The 23,697-nt window shown below is 45.3% G+C and overlaps 1 protein-coding gene across 8 annotated transcripts in view; it reads right to left on the bottom strand.

The window, feature by feature from the left end:
• The window catches only part of MCF2 (MCF.2 cell line derived transforming sequence), a 39,036-nt gene extending 16,555 nt beyond the window's left edge, over window positions 1–22,481 (bottom strand). For 4 of the 8 annotated variants that reach the window (XM_087941182.1, XM_087941185.1, XM_087941181.1 and 1 more), the window contains exons 1-15: window positions 21,862–22,481; window positions 17,196–17,264; window positions 16,195–16,309; window positions 15,802–15,892; window positions 9,798–9,917; window positions 8,829–8,945; window positions 8,243–8,396; window positions 7,924–8,044; window positions 7,047–7,161; window positions 6,099–6,218; window positions 5,780–5,971; window positions 4,910–5,101; window positions 3,442–3,613; window positions 1,197–1,292; window positions 16–104 (exon numbers count right to left, since the gene is read on the bottom strand). In XM_087941182.1, the coding sequence (XP_087797308.1) occupies window positions 16–104; window positions 1,197–1,292; window positions 3,442–3,613; window positions 4,910–5,101; window positions 5,780–5,971; window positions 6,099–6,218; window positions 7,047–7,161; window positions 7,924–8,044; window positions 8,243–8,396; window positions 8,829–8,945; window positions 9,798–9,917; window positions 15,802–15,892; window positions 16,195–16,309; window positions 17,196–17,264; window positions 21,862–21,967 (1,869 nt within the window). In that variant the 5' untranslated portion in view covers window positions 21,968–22,481. Of the gene's footprint in view, window positions 1–15; window positions 105–1,196; window positions 1,293–3,441; window positions 3,614–4,909; window positions 5,102–5,779; window positions 5,972–6,098; window positions 6,219–7,046; window positions 7,162–7,923; window positions 8,045–8,242; window positions 8,397–8,828; window positions 8,946–9,797; window positions 9,918–14,478; window positions 14,738–15,801; window positions 15,893–16,194; window positions 16,310–17,195; window positions 17,265–21,861 lie in introns of those variants that run through there. The other 4 variants (XM_087941184.1, XM_087941186.1, XM_087941183.1 and 1 more) reach the window with 2 other exon arrangements.
• Between the last annotated feature and the right edge of the window lie 1,216 nt (window positions 22,482–23,697).

Below are 23,697 nucleotides of genomic sequence, written 5' to 3'. Positions count from 1 at the left end.
ATATGTATATCCTACCTTGCGAGAATTTTGAGATTTCCTTGAAGTTTTCTTGCCCGGTAGAGAGATATCGAAGGAGAATTTCAAACTGGAATTGAAATCCACACCTTGGACATAAAGATAGGGATCATTTCTTGTTCAACTGCTCTCTTTTAGTAAATTCGGTCATGGCAGGAGGGAGGAGCGATCCCTCCTCCCCCCTCCCAAGGGAATGTTTAAAAGGGAGGGGGGGAAAGTCACCCCAAAGGAGGGTGAGTTCGTTGAATGTTGAAATAAAATAAAAAGTCGGGGGGAAAAATCAAACGATTTGAAATGAGTGAAAGAATGAATATATGCATGAATATGTATGTGTATGGTATCTCTCTCTCTCTCTTTCTTCCCCCCAGGAGTAATCAATCAGTCAATCAGTTCATCAGTCAGCTGCTCCTTTGGTCCATCTATCCATCCATCCATCCATCCATCCATCTATCATCTTTCTAGTTGTCCATCCATCCATCCATCCACCATCCATCCATCCATCCATCCATTCAGCTATCATCTATCTATCTATCTATCTATCTATCTATCTATCTATCTATCTATCTATCTATCTATCTATCTATCTATTTATCTATCTATCTATCATCTCTCTAGCTAGTCATCTATCCTTCCATACGTTTTTCCGACCTGTCTATTGTCTCTCCTCCTGTGATATGTCCAAAAAAGGCCAGTAGTAATCTACTGATTAAATAAATTTTATACAGCTGCTCATCTACCAAAAGGAACTCTGAAGATCAGACAACATTCTACCTAGACAATATGAAGATTGGTCAAAGTTCTCTCAGGGGAGCCAAACCAAATTAGGACAATTAAGGACATGAGCCCAGTGAACAGGAACAAGTCCAGTCTTGTTTACAATCCAAAGCTGACAGGAGAAACAGAGTCCAACATGAAATTATTCACTGGGGCAGCTCACCTGGGCAATGAAACATTGAGGCCAATTTTACATAATGGACTCAGCGCCTGAACAGAGGTAGGCAGCCATGCCATGAAAGACCTCACCATTCCACCCCACTGTTTTTCCTAGATTTAATGTCTATCAAATTAAACAAAAAGAAAAAAAATCCTTTGGTGGAACAAAAGGAGCAGTATGCAAATGCGATCGGTATCTAATTTGCTGTTATTTTAAGGTTGAAATATCAGGTATATAGAAGAAGCACCTGGGATGTAGCAATGGGCAAAAGAGGTAGGGAGAAAAACAGATGCAGAAGAATGTAAACAGATATGAAGAGAAGTTGTCTCATCGTCAAAGTGTGCTGTTGCAAGAATAAAAAAAAAAAGAAGGTACAAATTAGGTCAGGATTAGGAGAGAGACAGGGGGTGGGGAGAAGGGAAGAGGAGCTGGTCGATGGAGATACTGCAGAAAGCACCAAATTCACACATGGGACTTCACATTCCTCCTCCTTTTCACTTCACTTCCTTGTGGGGTGAAGGAAGTTCCCTAGGGCAGTGGTCACCAACCAGTGGGCCAGGGACCACGGGTGGTCCATGAGAAAATTTTGGTGGACCGCAGAGAAATGTCACCCCCAAAGCAATTAATCCAGGCTGTGCGGGAACACAAGGCTGCGCCACCCACGTGGCTCACGGGAACATGAGGCTTGCATTGTTTGCGTTACGATCAACACGAGATAGTGAGGGGAGGGGGGAAAGGGCGGGGGGGCAGACTTGCCCCACTCACCCCACACGCCTCGCCTGGCCACTGGGCTGCTTCTTTCCACTTCTTTCTTCTTCTGCTTTTGGCTGCATGCAAGGAAAGCAGCCAAAGTCTTTCTTTCTCTCCCCCAAACTCTGCCAGAAATGAGTCTTTGGGACCCTGCAAGGCCTCCTGCTCCAAGAGACTGCGCCGGCAAAGACTCATTTCTGGCGGAATTTGGGAGGAGAGAAAGAAAGATTTCCACTGCTTCTGCTGTTTTCCTTGCACGAAGCCAAAAGTCTCTCTCTCTCCCCCTGAGAATGGAGCTGTAGACGGTATCCTGCGATCTTAAATAAAGAATGATCGATTGGTAGGAAAACAGGGTGGGGAATTTTCCTGCAGACTTTTTCGGGAATTTCCCAGGGTCTCTGGTCCACGGGATTTAAAATGATGAGTTTGGTGGTCCCTGAGGTCCAAAAGGTTGGCGACCCCTGCTCTAGGGCTTCCTTCACCCCACATGGAAGTGAAGTGAGGAGGAGGAGGACCTTGGAATCCCATTTGTGAATTTGGTGCATTTTTAAAAAAATATATATATATATATATATATATATATATATATATATATATATATATATATATATATATATATATATATATTATTATTATTATTATTATTTACAACTATAAGTATACAACACAGTGCCACTGTTTTGGCGCAACTTTTGCCATACATGCAAAAATATTACTAGATCCTTAACATTCATATTATTGGTACAACATTTACTTTTAAATTCTATTCATCCTGGTATATTTCTGTTCTGACTTTCCCTTCTTTTTTGCAACCACTGATCAAACGCATTCCATGTTTCCTAGTACTCTGATTCCCCCTGGTTTTTCAATTCTGAGATTAGCCCATCCGATTCTGCACAAGCCATTATTGTCCCTATTGTCTCTCTTTCTGGTGGTATGATTTCATTCTTCCAATATTGTGTGTATGTCATTCTCGCCACTGTCAATACATACTGCATATTATTAAATATGCTGTACCTTTCCTATAATCTTCTGTCATTATTCCCAAGAGAAATAATTCTGGTTTAAATGGAATATGCTGTCCCACCGTTTGTTCCACCCATGTCTGCATCTATCTCCAATATTTTCTTGCATAGTTACACATCCACCACATGTGACAGAATGTACCTGGTAAGTAATTCAGTGGATTCGGTGCATTTCTGTGGTATCTACAAGACTTTCGAGCAGAGGTGGTATTCAGCAGGTTCTGATCAGTTCTGGAGAACCAGTAGCAGAAATTTTGAGTATTTCAGAGAACTGGCAAATACCACCTCTGACTGGCCCCGCCCCCATCTATTCTCCGCCTCCCATTGAGTCCCAGCTGATCGGCTGGGTCCTTCTTTGTTGCCCTGCACAGGAGACCAGAGCTGGAAAGCAGGTTAGTGGGGTGGGGAGGGAATGGGGAGTTTGCAGTAATCTTCCCCTGCCATGCCCACCAAGCCACACCCACCAAGCCACGCCCACGGAACCGGTAGTAAAAAATTTTTGAATCCCACTACTGCCTTTGAGGTATTCTTTTCAAAATGGGGCAAAGACAAGTTTGGAGAATGGAGGTGAAAAGATGGCGGAGGGATGTCATTGGCGCTCTCCAATACAGCCCGCTGGATTAATTCTCCCCCATGCAACACCCCCACTCCACACAATCCCATTCCTTCTTCCCACTCATGAATATTTCTGGACGATGGAACTCAAATGCACGTTACCATGTTTGGGGGAAAACAGCGGAGATTTAGACCGGGCTGGACATTCTGGCCGGGGTGCTACAAGCTGCACTGGACGGACTTGCTTGTCCGCGAGCTTTCTGAAGCAAGTCTGCCGGTTCTCAAACATGCTGCGCACGTTCTCCAGCTTGATCTGGACCATCTGTACCCGAGCCTGTGGATCCCCCCCCACCAAAAAATAAGAATCTTAAAAGCAGCAATCGCAACTGGGTTTTACATTTCATCAGGTCCAGGTCCAAGGTAGATGAAGACTGCTTGGACTCAGGCAGAGGTGGGTATTCAGCAGGTTCTGACCGGTTCTGGAGAACCGGTAGAGGAAACTTTGAGTAGTTTGGAGAACCGGCTAATACCACCTCTGACTGGCCCCGCCCCCATCTCTTCTCCACCTCCCGAGTCCCAGCTGATTGGCTGGGTCTTCTTTGGTTGCCCTGCACAGAAGAACGGAGCTGGAAAGCAGGTCAGTGGGGTGGGGAGGGAATGGGGATTTTGCAATAACCTTCTCCCAGGAGTGGGGAAGGAATGAAGATTTTACGGTATTTGTCCCCTGCCACCCCATCAAGCCATGCCCACTAAGCCAAGCCACACCCACCAAGCCACAGAACTGGTAGTAACATTTCTGAATCCCACCACTGGATTCAGGGCAGTGGATCTGTCTTTCCAGACTATCTTAGTTGTTGATGCTCCAGATCAATAGGTGCTTTTCGTCAGGAACTTTCTACTGGTTCAAAATAGCTACCTAGGACATCTGGAAGAGCGATTCCTCCTGCTTCACCAATGGATAGTGGAAGAGCGATAGGAAAAGCAAAACTGTGCAATTATCTAAGTGGTTGGGAGCTTCTTGACTTTCTGGGAGGTCATAGAAAACTATCTTGGGATGTTGCTAAAGGGACTCATTGAAGATTCTTTTTTCAGCTCAGTTGGGTTTATTTAGGGGTTAAAGAGTTGGAATCTGGACAAGAACATATCCTTGGCCCCCTCCCAATTTCAAAATGCTACTTAGAATGGCTGAACCTGGCTGTTTGGTCCCCCTATTCTATTGATATATTGGGAGGCACAAATAGGAAGCCAGAGGGACGCTTTCGGGGAAAGCAGATGTATCAAAATGAGTGCAAAATGGTACATCTAAGTTTTGCTTTTTGAACTGTTCCAAATCCTACTTCAATTAGGGTCTCTCTTCTTCAGTTCTGACCACCAGGGTGCAGCTTCTCTTGAATGGACCTGAGATACTCAAACGTTGAAGTTGCTCCAACGTAGGAGCTCCCATGACCTCATATGAAGGCCATCAAGCTTAACAACTCTGGAGCCTTCAACTGGTTGGCTCTTTGACCACCAGCTGGGTGCTTTCAGTCTAACTCGGGCATGCCAATTTCTCCACAGGAGGCAGCCAGTTTGCACCTAGGATTCATTAGTGTAACAGTCACTGATTGTGTGTGAGGACCTCTACACGTACCTTGAGTTCCGGTGTTAAGATGAGATGAAAATTAGAAGCTAGGGCTTGAGGATCTATGTTTAAATGCAGCGAAGACCTCTCAAGGAACTTCTCTATGTCTTGGAGAGCTTTCTGAGCCCCTTCCCTGGACTGGCATTTGTCCAGGGGTTGGTTGGCTAGAAGATACACACCTTCATCGCAACATTCCAGGGCCTAACAGAGAGACAGGGTGGATAAAGAAGGTCTATGAGTCAATCAGAAAGCTCCGAACAATCATCCCATCTTCGTTGGCATCTCTACCATGCGGTGGCCTAGAGGTGGAACGCTTGCCTCCGCAATCAGGAGGCTCTGAGTTCAATCCTAGGTAGAGGCAGATATTTCTCTCTCTGGGTATGATGAGAATATAACTCCGCATTGGCAACAGGAAGGGCTTCTGGCCAGTAAACACTTAGCTCCATTCAGTTGCCCCAACTCTACCCTGCAAGGGATTTACAGGGTCAATAACAGAAATGTATGTATGTATGTATGTATGTATGTATGTATGTATGTATGTATGTGGATCTTTGGTTATTCGGGTTTTCTCCCGCGTAAGATTGGCAGTATCTAGGCAACGTTTCATCATCTTCAGGCTTCTTTCTTCGGCTCTGTGCTTCTCAGAGTGATGAAGCCGAAGACAGAAGCCTGAAGATGATGAATGAGACTTCATCGAAACGTTGCCTAGATACTGCCAATCTTACGCGGGAGAAAACCTGAATAACCAAAGATCCACATACAAATACCCGCGAGAACCTCAGAAAACAAATATATATATATATATGCATCTCCACCATTTCCTACTGAAGAGAAAGGTGGTTGAAGCGATGACTTCCTGCATTTACATCCTTGGATTACCTGCTGCAGAGAAGTGAGGAGGTCTGATGTTTGCTGGAGCCTGTTGTGTTTCCTTTTGATTTCCTCCAGCAAGATGTCTGAATGGTAGCGCAACTCGTTGCACTGCTGGCAAATCAGGTTGAGGGCATAATGGTGGTTGGCCGCCATTTGGTGTCCGTGAAGAATCACGACGTGAGCTTTTGCTGTTAAATCCTTTTAACGACAACGGTGGTGGAAGGGGGAAAGGAGATGGAGTTATTGTCAAAATCACGAGGCCAAGTCACCTTCCGTACGGCTGGTCCATATTCACAAGTCTGTTTTCCATGGCAACAGGACTCACCTGTGCTGTTTGCTCCAAGTTATCCAACTCCGAGAGCCTTTGCATCACTTGAGCGAGGTTTTCTCCCGTGTCTAACAATTCCCGCTGCTGGTTTGTTAAGAATTCCAGGGCTTTACTGAGCTGAAAAAGAGAGAAACTTTGCTTTCAAAGGAAATAAACTCAAAACAAACAGAGGGTGGCACCATTTGTTTAGAACAGGCACAAAGCAGTCCGTGGCTCTCACACTGCTTGAAAATTCAGGTCCACCTCTGTTTTTTGGGGGGAGGTGGGGGGTGAGATCTGGTGCCTCCCATCCCCAAAAGGCATTGATAAAAATGGGATATATTAAAAACCTCTATCAAAAATACTTGGTTTAAGTACTGGCGTGTGCTATTTTAGTGAGAAAGGAAGGAGAGAAGGAGGGAGGGAAGGAAGGAAGAAAGAAAAAAGAAAAGGAAGGAAAGAAGAAGGAAAGAAGGAAGAAAAAAGGAAGGAAAGAAAAAAAGAAGGAAGGAAGGAAGAAGGGAAAAAGAAAAGGAAGAAAGAAAGAGGGAGGAAGGGAGAGAAAAGGAAAGAAGGAAGAAAGAAAGTAAGAGAGGGAGGGAAGGAAGAAGGAAAAAAGAAAATAAAGAGGAAGGAAGGAAAGGAAGGAAGGAGGAAGGAAGGAAGGAAGGAAGGAAGGAAGGAAGGAAGGAAGGAAGGAAGGAAGGGGGGAAAGAGAGAGAGAGAGTGAAAGAGATATGGAGGAAACAAGGCAAAAATATTAGATCCAGCCCAGTGGTTATACCGGCTATCAATGGGCTTCTTGCAATCCTCCAATACCAAAATAATTCATTATTAAAATGTTCCTCTTCTGATAGAAAATCTCACTAGAAAGCTATTTTCTCCCTTTCTGAAATCATTAGAAACTACCTCCTTCTTCTCTGAAACTTCTCAGAAAGACCAAAGTCACTTTTCTTTTCTTCTCACCTCTTGGAAATTCTGCTCAAACTTCCACAGTTGCAAGTACTGCTCCATCTTCAGCTGATGTTTCTCCCAGAAGCCATCAAAAGCGGTCTCCATCTCGTGCAGTTGGGTGAGCAAGCTTTCCTCGCAGGAGCAAACAAAGCCAGTCACTCGGTGGATCCACGCACGTTTCTCCATGTCTTCTGTCCTAAATCTATCCAAAGGACTCACAGGGATTTACCCACAGCTCAGTCTGGAAAGTCTATCTTGGTTTTGATGTCAACCAGTTTTGAGATCACATAGCCTTCCAATTTCTGGCCTTCTTAAGTGAAAACTGGAATTGGGGAAGAGCGGCTGATTTGTAGACAAAGGCTAAAATAACACCCATAAATCGGGGTTGTGGGGCACAGCACACCACTTTGTGTTAATTTGAAGGAGTTTTTCCATTCTTTAACCATCTCTTTCCACGATCGCCAGCAAAATTGGCCATTTATCCTTTTCCAATTCATCTACTACTCTACAACCTTTCAACCTTGGTGTTTGAAGGACCTGACCTGGGCCTGCATGACCATGTTTGATTCCTAGCCCTTAACTTAACAAACACAAACTGGACAGAGGCCAGGAAGAAGTGGTGAGAACAAGAACCAAGGTTTCTGTGAGCAGAGATGGCCCATGAAATTTTTACACTTAGGCAATTGGCCGGGATCTATGAATTAAAGAGAGTTTAAGCCCCCTTTAACCAGGTGCTTGTCCTAGTCTTCTGTGACGTTATATCTCTTAAGATGACTTCTTTGACTCAGCCAATGTTTACCTGACGTTCTCCTTTGAATTGCTTTGGGCAACTCCACCTGAACTTCTAGTCACTCAGCCTAAAACTAAGCTTCAGGTTCACGATACTCACCGATGAACAGTCTCCCAGTCGCTGGATCTCTCTTGTTGCTTGTCCTCTTCCAGACCTTCCATGTCTGGTTCTTCTAAACTACACAACAACATCTTCCCTTCTTTGGTAACCGCAGTGATGTCTTCCTGCAAAAGACAGCAAAGGTCTTCTGATCCAGATGATTCCCCCAACCACTATGAAGGTTATTCTAGGAGGGGCTCAACTCCCCCTGTCTTACTCAACAAACTAGGGTTTGCCATGACTGATGAACCGAAGCCAGGACTGAAGGTTGGCAAATTAATACCGGAACAGTAAGGAAATGGCTACGATTTCTTTCAACTTGCCTTTAGCTGATAGTATTTCTCTGTTCGCAGGGCCAGGATGCGCTCGATGGAATAAGTTTCATCCGGCAGTTGTGTTTCAGCTAACTCCATGCCAAAAGATTGCAACATCTGAGCGGTTTCCTTCACCGTGAGTGCAAAGCTTTCTATAGCCTAGCAAGCAAACATTGTCGTTTTAGGCATTTCTTCAGTAAAATCGGATTAAGGTTCCCCCTGAGAGGCTGATGGATCCCACCTTCCCTTCACTGGTGTTTAGAAAGTGCTGGTTTGATTTCCAGACAATGATTTCCAGACAACAAGGAATATTTCTTATTATGTAGGCAAGGCTAGGTTGTTGTTTTTATATGCAGACTCTGGCCATATCCTTCCAGTCTATTCAGGTGTAGACGTGGTGCCCTGGAGGCTCAGCTAATAAACTCAGAATTTTTTTTTTGTCTTTTAATGACATCGTAATCACTTGCATTGGGATGGAGTCAGGGTAACTGAGTGAAGCTGAGTGTTTACTGGCCGGATGCTTTTCCTGTTGCCAATATGGAGTCATAAACCCAGAATATTGGTATAAAAATGTTAACCTCATAAACGTACCGTTCTGAAGATGACCCATTCACTATGGCAATACTCCAAGGTGCCTCCGAATTCGGGTGTCAATTGCTTTTCATCGATGTATGTCAGTAGTTCACTGACGGAACTCAGCATTACCACCTAGAGAAGGCGGAGGGAGTGGGAGAAAGAAAAGACAATCAGAGTTGCTCGTCCTCATGAAGTCCATTTAGCATCGAAGCTCAATTTGATAGACCACTGTGGGTGTGTTCGTGGATTGATTGGATTCAGCCTGAGGAGCAGACAGAGACAATTTGGGGCACAAAGATCAGAGTCGTGTACGTTGTGTTATTCCCCTGGGACACACCATGGAAGTGAAAACTGAACTCTGAAGAAGCAGGAGAGGAAGAGTATCGATGCCTTTGAGCTTTGGTATTGTAGAAGATCTCCTCAGAAGACCACAGAAATAAATGGATCGTTGAACAAATCAACTCAGGGTTCTCCCTCAAAGCAGATGGACTCAGTTACAGAAGCACTGAAAGTATTATTGGAGATCTCAAGGACGGATCATAGGAGGGTCTAGCTAAGCAAACAGAAAAGTCAGTGGACTTGATGGCTTCTAAGCATCACCAAGCAGAACATTAAAAAGAAAACCAATGAGTTGGCAAAGCCTCCAAGCTAAATCAGGCTACAATTCTCTGGGGATCCCGAGCCGTGGCAGAACCAGCCGAGAGACGGGATTGTAATTAAATTCTGCTTCTGTTTTCTTCCTCTTTCTCTTGTCTAAAAGAAGTCATCTTGGGCAAAGGACATCTCAAGCTTCGTACAACTGATATGGATACTGCTGAATGAAGGGCAGCTGTCCTTCAAGATATTGCCTCCACCTTTATACCTATTACAATTAAAACTGCACAATGAGGAATAGCTCTAAAATTTCCCACTTGGTTAAAAAAAAAATCCCCAAATTCCAAAGCTGCGGCATTAAATGCAATTTGAAGCAACAGGGAATCTCACCGGAAGTTTGAGAAGGAAGTCCTCTTGGCTAAACCGGAAACCAATGTCGGTAAAAGTGCGCTGGAAAAACCCAGTGGGACGTAGAACCATCACAAGGTGGAGATTCCCAGGGAAAGAAGTCTGGAGTTAGAAAGAAAGACGAATAAATAAATGTTATTCTTCCCCATAAGAACCAAATCCTAAACCAGTTACAGAAAGAAGGTTTTACATCACTCAAAAGAGAGAATAAAAAACTAAATAGCTCAGAACACATCCTCTCCAGCAGCCCATATCCAGATAAGCAGGGATTAACACCAGACAAACAATCAAGTAGGGAAAAAAATATGCTAATCACGGAACCACCAAGGAGAAAACTACACCCCCATCAATGCTGGCAGCACAAACTACTGTGTATGAATAGGAAACAAACCTCACACTCTCTTGCACGGATGAAGTTACCTAGTAGGGTAATAAAACGTCTGCACAGAAACAGTTGTGGTTAGCTGGCAGCAGGTGCAGGCAGCAGGTTGAGGAGAGCGAGGACTCAGATGAGGGGCCAGAACCACCAGGGAGTGGGCTGCTGCCTTCAGAGATGGGGCGGGAGGGGGGGGCTAGCAGCAGCGATGAGGAGGTTCCTGAGGAGCCTGTGCCCAGTGCACGTGCGTGCAGGGCTGCTAGCAGGAAAGAGCAGTTACAACAGCACGGGAAACTCGGGAGTAAGGCTGCAAGGTAACGGCCTCTCCTTCAAAGAAGATAAAAGCCATCTGTGAAACAAACCTTCTTTGCAGAAGGCAAAGACGTTTTGAGACTCCAGCCTCATGGACATTCCAGTATCCTGAGTTTGTATTTGAAGATTCTTATTTTGCAAATCATTTCTTGTCTGTTATCTTTTGGCAAGTCTCGCACAGTTTGGCAAGGCTTGTGTTTATCACAGCGAATGATTTTGTAACTGCATTGCAAGGTTTCTGTTCCTTTTGGATTGTGTTTGATTTGTTGGAAACGAGCATGGGTCAGAACAGCAACCAAGCTCACCCTTCACCTCTCAGCTGCCGTTATTCTCTCCTATTAGAATTTTCTAACGTTGGAATAAAAGTTTTAGCAAATTAGCAGCCTCAACCTCACTTTAATTCTTAGCCACTAATGACTCTTCTGTGGGACACAGAGAAAAGCTGGTGATAAAAAATAGGAGGAGGGGGAAAAGTCTTAAGGGAACATTTTCATTTCAACAAGGTTTTAAGGGTGGCCCTCTCACGAACACTTTGGCAAAGGAATGCTAATGAGCACGAATTAAAGTTTCACATCATTGGCAATTGATATTGTGCCCCAGCGTGAGACCTCACACCAGAAATCCAGACGGAAATGCACGTTTTCCTTTCACCCGCTGTGCCAAAATACTGCATTTCAGTCCTTTTCCACTGAAACAAAACAGCTGGATTCCCTCACTGTTTGAATTCTGCTTTCTAATAAGGTTTAAATTTCGTATCATTTGTAGAATAGCACTCTGATCTGACAGACATTATAAAAAACACTATAAAAAAATGTTGAGACTCTAGAAAGAGTGCAGAGAAGAGCAACCAGGATGATGAGGGGACTGGAGGCTAAAACATACGATGAATGATTGCAGGAACTGGGCCTGGCTAGTCTAGGGAAGAGAAGGATCAGGGGAGACAGGAAAGCATCTTCCAATATTTGAGGTGCTGCCACAGAGAGGAGGAAGGGGTCAAGCTATTTTCCAAAGCCCCTGAAGGCCAGACAAGGATTAATGGATGGAAACTGAACAAGGAGAAATTCAACCTGGAAATAAGGAGACATTTTCTGACAGTGAGAACAATCAACCCATGAAACAGAAGTTGCCTTCAGAAGTTGTGGGAGCTTCATCACTGGAAGCTTTCCGGAAGAAACTGGACCGCCATCTCTCAGAAATGACCTACAAGGCCTTTTCCAACTCTGTAAATCTGTTAAGACCCATCGACAGTCAACAGAAATGTCAACAGCAAGGATGAACCGAATCCTCTGCTTTCCTCAGAACACAAGAAATCAACTCCTGGATTAGAGGAACATGTGAATGCTGATCCATCCCCTTGCTCAAGTAGGAGATCCCATACCATTCTGGACAAATGGCTGTCCAGTCTCTTCTGAAAAATTTCCAATGATGGACCTCCCAAAGGTGCTTTTTTTCCAAGAGGCAACTGGGCTTTCTGTTTTTTTTCTTTGAAGAAGTTTTTGCTTCTCATCCAAGAAGCTTCTTCATCCCTGTTCAGACTTGAGTATTTCCATAGATCTCCAGTGATGGAGCAAACTGTTCCACTGGTGTAATTGTTCTCACTGTCAAGAAATTCCTCCTTAATTCTAGGTTGGATCCATCCATTTGCTTCTTGCCTTCAGGTATTTTGGAGAATAGCTTGACCGCCTCTTCTTTGGGGCAGCCCCTCAAGTCTGGGAAGATTGCGATCATGTCACCCCTAGTCCTTCTCCTTGTTAGCCTAGACATACCCAGTTCCGTCAATCATTCATTATACATGACCTCGCTTAATAATGATGTCATGACCACTTCCATCCTGGCCCTCAAAAGACATCACGCTCCCAAGAGCTATTTTTAAGCAAGCCTCAACTAATGAGCGGATGCAAATGAATTGATAACAGTGTCCAATTTAAGCCGGCGGGAATTTTGCCAGTTGGCTCTTTCATGCTTTGCAGCGTGGGAGGAATCAGCCGCTCAGCCATTCATCCTTCATCAGTGGAGGCTCAGGAATGGTTTGCAAAGGCGAGACCTGAGGATCTTTGCCCCCAGTTCTCCCCCCACCGCCACCACATCCCCAGAGGACCACAAAAGGAAAGTTCTGAAGATTAGCCAGACACAAGTGGATGGGAAGTGGATGTGTCAATTCCAGTTCACCTTTACCTGGACATTAATTGAGGGAGGGGGAGTTAGAACCACACAGCCTGGAGGTGTGAAGGGGGATTTCCTCCCATCTAGGGTATCTGATACAACTAGTCCCAGTATAAGGCCTGATCACTATTCCAAAATGAAAATAAAGATGTTTGTGATTTTTACTCCCTCCCTCTGTCCCTGCCTCCCTCTCTCCCTTCCTCTCTTTCTTCTCTCTTTTCCTTCCTTCCTTCCTTCCCTTCCTTCCTTCCTCTTCCTTCCTCTTTCTTTCTTTCTTTCTTTCTTTCTTTCTTTCTTTCTTTCTTTCTTTCTTTCTTTCTTTCTTTCTTTCTTCCTTCCTTCCTTCCTTCCTTCCTTCCTTCCTTCCTTCCTTCCTTTCCTCCCCACTCCTTCCTTCCTTCCTTCCTCCCACTCCTTCCTTCCTTCCTTCCTTCCTTCCTTCCTTCCATCCATTCCATCCTTCCATCCTTCCATCCATTCATCCCCTCCCTCCCTCCCTCCCTCCCTCCCTCCTCCTTCCTTCTCTTTGCAAGATAGAGATGAGACCAAAAGCCAGAGAGAATACTGTGCTGGGAGATTCTACTCTCAACTGCTTGTCCAATTTCCCTTCCACAGGCACACGCCTCAGGGCAGGCTAAATCAAGTTTTCAAAACCAGCCTCCAAAATAATTTTCTTTTCTTTTTTTTTCTATTTTTAAGAAAAGGCCATTTCTTCAAACATTGGGGTGGGAGAACCCGCAGGGGGAAAAAAAAGGTTTATTCCTAGTAGTAGCAATAATGAAGTCTAATAATAAAGCCAGTTAGAATATATTACATGCAATCTTCTATATGAGTAGGTTAAAAAGCCTGGCCTGATTTTATTTTATGAGTGCAGGAGGCCTTGAAAAGAAGAATGCGTGTTCGAGTCATTGGTCTCCTACACTGGTCCCCCCTTCTGTCCCTCCCCCCCTCTCTCTCCCTTCCTCCATCCATATCATCTCTCTCTCTATCTATCTATCATCTCTCTCTCTCTCTCTCTCTATCTATCTATCTATCTGTCTCTCTGTCTATCTATCTATCTATCTATCTATCTATCTATCTATCTATCTAATCTATCTATCTCTATCACTATCTCTATCTATCTATCTTTATCTATCTATCTATATCTATCTATCTATCTATATCTATCTATCTATCTATCTATCTATCTATCTATCTATCTATCTATCTATCTATCTATCTATCTCTATCTCTCTGTCTCTCTCTGTCTCTCTCTCTCTCTCTCTCTCTCTATCATCTCTCTTTCTCCATCTATCATCTTTCCCTCTCTTTCTTTCTCTCTATCATCTCTCCCTTTTATCTCTCTCTCCTATCATCTCTCCCTCTTTTTCTATCTCTCCTATCTATCACCTCTCTCTCTCCTCTCTCTCTCTCTCTCTCATTTATGTCTCTCTACACACACACACAAATTCCAAATGCATCCGTGTTTCCCAGGAGGTAAAAAGCAGAACGTTAAAAAAAAAAAGAAAGAGTCAGACGATTATTTCCAGCATGCCACGTTTCAACCTGGATGCCAAATTGCCCAGGTCACCCCTCCCCAGCAAGAAGCCCTTTGGATGATGCCAAGGAGGACAGAGAGGAAGGTCGGCTGCAAGGAAGCCTCCGCTGCCTGTTCCTTTCCTGCCTCCTTTCCGAGCCTCACGTTCTACCCTCTCTTTGTCCTAGATAGAAGATGCTAAGCCCGGATGCCTGCAGCTGAATCCAAAGACCAGCCACCTTCCAACCGGGCGTTTGCAAAGGAACACAAAATGACACCAGCCTGCAGGCTCTTACCGCATTTCTTCGGCACCACATCATGCCTCTTGGCGAACCTGCCTCGGCCATCTCCCCCACAGCGACCCACACGGCCGGCCGGCCGGCCTCTGCTGCCCAAATGTCAATGCGGCATTGTCAAAAGTGTTGGCTCCAGCATGAAGCTGGGATTTTCTCCCTGGGCTTTTGCACCAGCAAAACTGGGTTCCCCAGGATTTCACTCAGGGAAAACCACCTATGCCCATAATCAGAGGTTCATCCCTTCAAAAACGGCCCCGTCAGATAATCTGAATTCCTGAGGCTGGGGAAAGCAGAGCCAGCGAACGTGCCAGAAAAAGAGAGGAATGAATGGCTGTTGGCCCAGCTACCGGTAAAAGAGAGGACGGAAAGGAGAAAGGGGAGAAACCAGAGAGAAAAAGAGAGACACTCGGTGGCCAAATACAGCTGTGCATTTTTAAGGTGGAATGCAGAAGTTCCTTTTCTCAATGGAAGAAATGGGCTTCTTCCAAGAAGCCAACCTGCCCAGAGCATTAGAAGTCTTTTTTTTTCCAGAATGAGGGGGAAAATATCATTTTCTTGGTGTTTTCTACAACCTGAAAGGTTGGTAGAACACATGTACCATTGATGGTTGGTGGCTAGAAGGCACGTGATGTGTCTGACAACTCTGAATATAGCCGTGGAAAAAGAAGGAGAAGGGAGAAGGAAGGAGAAGGGAGGAGGTGAAGAAGAAGAGGGAGAAGGAGGAGGAGGAGGAGAAGGAGGAGGAGGAGGAAGAGGAGGAGGAGGAGAAGAAGAAGAAGAAGAAGGAGGAGGAGGAGGAGGAGGAGGAGGAGGAGGAGGAGAAGAAGAAGAAGAAGAAGAAGAAGAAGAAGAAGAAGAAGAAGAAGAAGAAGAAGAAGAAGAAGAAGAAGAAGAAGAAGAAGAAATTATAGTAACATTATGAAAGTAGGCAGGAACAGGCAGATCTGAAGATGATTATTCATGGTTGATTGGAAGAATAGGGGTTACTCTACTCGATTTTAGTCCAGAAGGCCTTTTTAACTCAACCTGAGAGTAAGAAGTACAGAATCTGGATTCAGTCTATAGGTTTTCCGACTTAAAATGTGGCAATATGAAGTGATGGGAGACCTAACTTTCATCTGAACCTTGGAAAGGAGCAGCTGGTTTGTACAATATTGACAATATTGGCCTAGTGGTTCTCAATCGTGGCAACCTTAAGACACGTGGCTTTCAACTCTCTAGCTGGCTAAGGAAATGTCTGGAAGAAAACGAGGAAGCTCAGAGAGCATCAAGGACCTCGCAGCTCAATGCTAGTCCTTGAAGCCAAAGTCCACAAGAACTTACTGCTATTTTTTGGAGAGCCATCTTGACTGACATCCAGGTATCTAACCTTCTGTCCAGGATGAGGATAAATTTGCTTTCTGGTCTGCGTTGGCTAGAGGATAAGAAGAAAAAAATAAGACACCCATTGACAGCACAAAATTAACATTGCAGGGATCAGATCTACACTGAATTGCAAAACCAGACTTTAAAAAAACAAAACAAAACTGCTTTTGGGAGGCAAACATTTTCATTGCAACGGGATTCTAAAGAAGGGATACCCAATTTTGGCAATTTCCAGGGGTCTGAACTTCAACTCCCAGAATTCTCACCCGTGGTTATGCTGGCTGGGGGAATTCTGGGCAAGGAGGTCCATGCTGAGGGTTGAGAAACACTTCTCTAAGGTAAGAGGTATACCTTGGGATCCACGCCAGGTAGGTTAGAAGTTTCGTTATGACCTCCTCGGGCACTTGGCTGAAAGTGGGATTTTCTGGAAATGTGACAATCCACTCCTTGCCTTTTCCTCTCCCACCTGGACGGGAAAAATGAAAAAGGGACTCAAAACCGCTCACTATACCATATTCTATTATTTCCTCCCTCCCTCCCTTCTTCTTTCCTTCATTCCTTGCTTCTTTCCTCCCTCCCTCCCTTCTCTCTCTTTCTTTCTTTCTTTCTCTTTCTCCTACCTTCCCTCCTTCCTTCTTTCCTTCCTTCCTTCTTTCCTCCCTCCCTCCAATGAGGAATGGAAATCTCTCCTCCCCAGCTGATTCCTCTCCTGGCATCTGGAGAACAAGACAGAAAAAGAGATGCCCGTTCTTCTTCTTCTTCTTTCTTCTTCTTCTTCTTCTTCTTCTTCTTCTTCTTCTTCTTCTTCTTCTTCTTCTTCTTCTTCTTCTTCTTCTTCTTCTTCTTCTTCTTCTTCTTCTTCTTCTTCTTCTTCTTCTTCTTCTTCTTCTTCTTCTTCTTCTTCTTCTTCTTCTTCTTCTTCTTCTTCTTCTTCTCCTTCTCCTCTCCTTCTTCTTCTTCTTCTTCTTCCCCTTTCTTCTTCTCCTTCTCCTCCACCTCCACCTCCACCTCCACTTCTATTACTACTACTACTACTCCTTCTCCAACTCCTACTCTCCCTCCTTTCTATGCAACGGGAAGACAGCTCTGGCTCATATATGTTTGAGACTCATAAGAAGGGAAGTCAATATAGGGCTTGACCTCCAACCTTCAGTCTCTGGAGAACGAGGCCAATAAGGCCAAGTCACCCGATGGACCTCCTTCCCACTTCCCAAAATGCATTTCTCTGCTTCTCAAGCTGCACCAACTCTAGGAAGACAAAGTCTATGTGTCCTGACAGTCAGTCCACCCCTCTCAAAAGAGACTTTCTAATGGGCACGAAGAAAGAAAAAAAAAATCCCGATTCCACTCACCAGAAAGAAATGCAATTCCTTTTCTCAGGTCCTCTCCAAGCTCCTTGGCCTGCGATGGGGCCGCTGATTCTAGGAAACACATGCAGAAGGTGTGAATGAACCGGCTGGGCAACTCAACCAGTGATGGGATTCAGCCGGTTCGCACCACTTCGGGAGAACCAGTCGTTAACTTTCTGAGCAGTTTGTTGAACTGGTTGTTGGAAGAAATCATTAGTGCAGAAACGGGTTGTTAAATTATTGGAATCCCACCACTGCAGCTCACCCTCATAGCTTCTGGGTCCTGGGGTCTCCCTTTGGGCAATTTGGAGGTCCTTTTGGGCAATAGCTTGTCCCTGATTTTATAATCTGCTGGAAATCAGTTTAGCCTCCTTCTCCTTTTTCCTCCTCCATCCTGTCTCCTCATGTATGGTGAGACATCTTCCAAGTCCCTCTTGATCATCTTGGGATCCTTAGTGAAGGGTTGGGAGTCTGGAGAGCAGGGGAACCCCTAGCAGGTGCTGACCTTGGAAACTTCCTGCCAGTTGGAGGAAGGGAGAGGCAAAAACATAATTTAAGTCCTAAAATCGCAAACCACATTTAAGAAAAGTAACTTTTGCCCACTTGTGAGATGACCTTCAGCTCCATCAAATGTGATGGACGGATCTTGGCTTCCTGGAGATTGTCCATCTCTACTCTCACTTCTTCCCATCTCTCCTCCTTCCCTTCTCTATTCCTTTTCTTTCATTTTACTGCATTTTACCCCATTTCTATTTTATCCAAAGTTTTTTTTTCTTTTCTTGTAATTTATTCAAGTTTCTGTTCGTCCAGTTCTTAGGATTGCATTTGTAAAGGTCTGTTATATTGTCTGCCTTATATCTGGCCACCAGTGCTGAGCTTTTCATATATTTTTGGGGGTGGTTCACTATAATGAATAAATCTGGACTTAAATTTGAATTCACTCCATTGTCTGCTCAGTGCTCATCATGACTCTTCACATTTCTGGGTTTCCTTAGCTTTCCTCAGCCCCCAAAACATTTCTCCATTCACTCCACCCACCCCAGTTTTCTCTTCCTCCCAAAATATGTTCCCAAAGTAACCAAACATTCCATGATGCCACCTCAATTCAGCCAATCAGCACCAGAAACCTGATGATGGCCAACACCAATCCAATAAGTTGCAACAACTCTCATCATAAATTTACATCTTTGATATGTAACTTTTCAATTAAAGTGCTCATGAGCTGTCTTCATTGGCTCGTGAGGCTGAACATTAATTATAATATTGGGCAAAAATGATTTCCAGGATGCCACACACAGCCATCATTTCCAAATACAAAAGCTCTTTTTATAGATGCATGGAACAACTTTCCATATCCAGGATCTCCAGACTAAGTGGAAAATAAATAAAAAAGACAAGCTTTTCCCCACAGGGCTGGTAGAAGACAATACAGCTTGAAATATTGTAGACAAAAGCAATATTATATCCTTTAAACAAAACCTGGAAAATAGGGAACAAGCTATGGTCTGTACACCAAGAAACTTTCCAAGTCAAGATTTCATTCAAGAGTTGATCAATGAATCTTCTGTTTTCATGGACTGCTTCCCCAAAGACACGGTTGAATCATGACAGTTTGTAAATGATCTTCTGGAATGTGGCCCCATCAATGTTTCTCCACTGAACTGTTTGTAGAAGTGGCTGGGACGTTTGCGCGAACCCCCATGGTGTATCTAGGCACTGTTCCCACCATGAATTCAGCCACCAATTCAGAAGTTCTGTCTTTAAAACCAGGGAGCCCCTGATACACCTGGAAAAGGGGTTGATATCAACAAATATCATCACACTTCCAGTCCAACCCTTACACATCAACAGCACAAGCCCACAAACATATTGCAAATATCCTTGGAGAAGCCCAAAAAATAAGTCCTATGGACTCCACCAGATATAGCAGAACTACAATTCCCAGCAGAACTTTCTGTTCCAAGCTGCATGGTTATTTGTTCTTTTTTTTTATATCCAGTAGCTCAGAAGATATGGAAAAGAAATGCCAGCTTACACACCTGATGATTTGCTTCCTGAACAAAAAGCTCCACACGTTGCAGTATTTACACAACCCAACACAAAGTCTAGTTGGCCAGCTTAGCTTTGAGTTCCTAATGAACTGTGAGGCAGTTCATTTTTCTTCACACGCTTGTATTTTATGCTTTGATAAATTCATAGAAAGTCAAACTGAAATGAAACCAAGGCTACACCATTATCCAGAGAGCCTAAGGGAATTTACTAGATGCTGGTATGTAAGGGAAGCCAACAACGCATATCCATTAAGTTTGCAATCCTAGAGACAGCTGCCTTTCCTGAAAAATGCACAGAACTGCACAATGATTCATTAATCTTCAAGGTTTCTCCTTTCAAAAAAAAAAAAAAAAGAACAGCAGCAAATTAATCTTAAGGAAAATCCATCCCTGGGATTCTGAAATGAGCAGCCTTGGGCTGCCAAATAGGATTTGTAATTAATTTCCCCCCTCCCGGCCCTCCCTTCCTCTAATCCTCTAATGGATTTCCAAATGATGGAGGAAGAGTTTTAATTACTTCAAGTCAAACTGGATTTTCATCCTTCGCACACACACAAAAAAAGGATCTCTTCTTTTTGAGGTGAAAACAACATTTTCCACCCCTCCCTGTGGTGGAAGAAGAAATTGCTGGATGGTTGCCACATGGATGGGAGAAAAATGCAGATACAGATTCACAGAGTTGGAAGAGACCTTGTAGTAGGTCATCTGGTCCAACCCCCCCTGCCCCGAGCAGACCTTACATTATTTCTGCAGGTTACTCGGGCATTTGCAACCTAGAATTAAAGCGGATAAAAGATCCGGAGGCGAATTTATTTGCTTTTGCTGGGTGAGATGCTGCTGTTTTAGGATTCCAGCTACCACCTGTTGTAAATTTGAATTTTCTGTCCCCCATCACCTCCTGCCAAGGAATAAATTCTCCATTCTGAGCCCCCCAAAAAAACCCCCAAACCCTGTTTTCATTTTGGATTTTTTCCTTATATCTGTACACCTAAATATTATTATTTTTTGTGCTTCTGCAGATCTAGGGGATTCCCCTTCAAAACTGAGGATTTGCCCTTCTAAGATTTAGTTTGGTTTCTTCTAGAGGATGCGTGCAAGGTTTCTAAAAATTGGGATCAAGGGGATCGAACGCTAATGAGCCTGGAAGAATAAATACGTCCACCCTTTCGACACACCTTTGTGGACGAAAGATTAAAACCCAATTTAAAAAGTAAACCTGCCATAAGTCACCCACTGCTATCAGCCATCTAGGGTGTTTCTTGCTTCACGGGAGAAAAAAAACCCTTTGAACACTTTGTTGCCTGTGTAGACAGTCCCTGTACATGGAAGCTCCACGCATTTGGGTAAACCAGGCCGCAGAGCCAGAAACCCCCAATGACCAGAATTCAGAAAGTGCTTGAAAAAAGACCAAAGGGAGGGAGAAAAAAAAATACAGAGAGGAAATCAGATTTTTCCCACCTGCAAACACTTTCATAAAATACTAGCGGGATACACGTGCTTTGCTACGAAACTTATGCGGTGGGGCTTAATTTGGGGGGAGGAAAATGAGGGGGGGAAAATTGTGCCTCTGCCTACCCGCATCCATCAATATTCATCTGTCTAGTGTCCTGTCAGTGTGTGAGAGAGTGGAAGACTGTCTCGAAACTGTTCGCCAACCCCTCCACACACACCCCTGCTGTAGGATGGCCCTTGCCAGCTTCTCGGCCAGCCGTCTCCTCCGTTTTTCCTACCTGGGGAAGCTTCTGCAGCCTCTCAAGGGAGAGGAAGCATCCCTTGGACCCCTGGGCGAGAGCAATGAAGGCCCCAGAGTGCGGGACACTTCCTCCCGGTCAGGGGTCAACCCCGAAATTCCTTTCTCTTCTCTCTCTCTTTCCCTCTCTTCTCTTTCTCCTTCCCTCTTTCTCTCTCTTTCTCCCTCCTCCTCTCTCCCTCCCTCCTTCTCTCTTTCTTTCCCTCTTTTTTCTCCTTTCTCTCCTCTCCCTCCTCCCTCCTTCTCTCTCTGTCCCCCTCCTCTCTCTCTCTCCCATTCTCTCCTTCCCTCTCTTTTGCCCTCTTCTCTCTCTCCCTCCTTCCTCTGTCCTTTCCCTCCTTCTCTCTCCCTCCCTCCTTCTCTCTCCCTCCCTCCTTCTCTCTCTCTATTTCTCCCTCTCCTCTCTTTCTCTCTCTCCTCTCTTCTTCTCTCTCTCCTTCACTCTCCCTCCTCTATCCTATCTCTCCCTCCCTCCCTCCGTCCCTTCCTTCCCTCCTCCCTTCCTCTCTCTCTTTTCTCCTTTCTCTCTCTCCTCTCCCCTTCCCTCTCTCTTTCTCTGTCTCTCTCCCTCCCTCCTCTGTCCTTTCCCTCCATCTCTCTCTCTATTTCTCTCTCCCTCTCTCCTTCTCTCTCCACCCCCCTGTTTATTGGGGATGGGGCAGTACCCCAAACCTCTTTAGACGGGGATGCCGAGCAAGAGATATAAAGAGGAGGGAGGGGAAAGCGAGGTGGGAAATCCCCCCTCTCCCAGCAACCCCCTTCCTTCCCACCTGCCCTCCCTCCTTCTTTCTGCAACGCAGCCACTCCGGAGCGCATCAGAACCGAGAAGAGATGCGCCCCGCCACATCTCCCGGCCCGGGCGGCTTACCGGCTCCGGCCAGCACCTCGGCGCGGGCGGCGCTTCGCAGCAGCTGGTAGTATAGAGCCATCTCGGCCTCGGAGATGCGGCCGGGCGGCCGGGCGGGCAGAGCCATCGGCCCGGTGAGTCTGGCGGGCGGCTGCAGCGGCGCGCCCGGCCGGGCTGGGCTTAGCTGGGTTGGGTTACTCCGCCTCCGCCGGTCCCTCCTTCCCCGCTCGGCCCGGGGGCGGCTGGTTCCGCAGGGCAGCCGGGAGGAGGGGTCGGTGGGTCGGGTCCTGCCTCGGTTTCCCCTCCGGTTGCAGCGCCGGGGCGCCCAGCTGGATGGAGAGCGATTCAGACGCGAGGATGGAGACGGTCCCCAACTTTCCAGCGGGGTAACCAAAGGCGGTGGGGAGACCCCCCCCCAAAAGGAGCTCGTCCTTACCCTCCCCAAAGGACCCGGACCCTGCTTCCCGCGTGTCCCGCATCACGTCGGGACCGCCCGCCCCGCTTTAAGGGGACGAAGGTGGCCTTGGAAGGTGGGTTTCATCCCCCGCGGGGGTCCCGCCGGCTCCAACATTGCGCGCGGCCGGCGATTGGCAACCAAGGAAGCAGGAAATTGCCTTACAAGGAGTCGGACCGGTTGGACTGGACTGGTTAGCCCTTCTCCAACTGGGCGCTCTCCAGAGAGGGCTGGTCCTGCAGGCTGTCACCGGTCGAAGCTGGGCTGGCCGTTGGGGATTCTGGGAAGTGTAGTCCCAGCACATCTGGGAGCTTGCTGGAATCCCTTGGGGAATAATCCCTTTTGGGGAAGAGCTGCAAGGCTAAATAGCACAGGTGCCTGGAAAGCCAGTTCCTTAGTCTCGGCCCCTTTAAGAGGGGTGGACTTCAACTCCCAGCATTCCTTGGGCCCTTTAAGAGGGGTGGACTTCAACTCCCAGAATTCCTTAGGCCCTTTTAAGAGGGTTGAATACCACCTCTGCTTAAAAGCCAGTAAACTTTATGAGAGATTTGCAAACTTGCTTGCTTATTCCATTCCATTGTTTTGTTGTGTTATCCTTAATTTGAAGTGATGTGGACTGCCCATAAAAGAGGCAGAGAAATAGTCCCACAAGGGCTTTCTTGACTTCACACGTATGACTTCATACCTGCGGCTTCGCACACCGGACTTCACACTTACCGTGAAAACAGTGGCTTGTATACAACAACGTTGCCCACAACATCCCAACAGCCCTCCCCACCTCAAACCGAGGCCATGTGGAAGTGACAGAGGCGGTTAAACTCATCATCAGAACATACCAAAGTTTATTGATCATTTCAAAAGAAAACTCAAAAAAATTGTAATGAAAAAAGAGCCGATTGCATTCATAAAATTGAACATTCCACAAGTATTGTATAAAGCAACATGAATATATAAAATCACAGTTGAAGTGATTAACGTATTCCCGGGTTGTTGTTGTTTTTTTTTTTTTTTTTGCAAGCTGAAAAATGCACCTTAAAATCCTTATATAATGTTTTACATCCCAGTTCTGACTGTTCCCCGTATTTACACATCCTCTTTTTTATATACATACATACACATATTATATAATTTTTCCTTCTGCTTTCCAGTTTGCAAAGATCCATTGCTGGTTTTGTCAGCTGAGTACTATCAAACTGAGAACTAATCTCCGGAGCCTACCTGGGCACTGATACACAACTGAATTTAGGGTTATTTTACCTCACCAGGATATACAATCTTCAGTTAACTAACCAACTGGCATAGAAGAGCAGATTTTACACCCAAAACAAATTTCATTATTTAACCTAGGGCAGAAAAGTCAGTACAACCCAAATTGGAGGTGACAGAATTATCCCTGATTGTGA

This window comes from Pseudonaja textilis, chromosome 12 (genome assembly GCF_049901715.1).
Source record: "Pseudonaja textilis isolate UNSWEBS1 chromosome 12, rPseTex1.2, whole genome shotgun sequence".
Classification (NCBI taxonomy): Eukaryota; Metazoa; Chordata; class Lepidosauria; order Squamata; family Elapidae; genus Pseudonaja; species Pseudonaja textilis.
The sequence above is the reverse complement of the archived record's forward strand: the minus strand, read 5'-3'. Positions and strand labels throughout refer to the sequence as shown.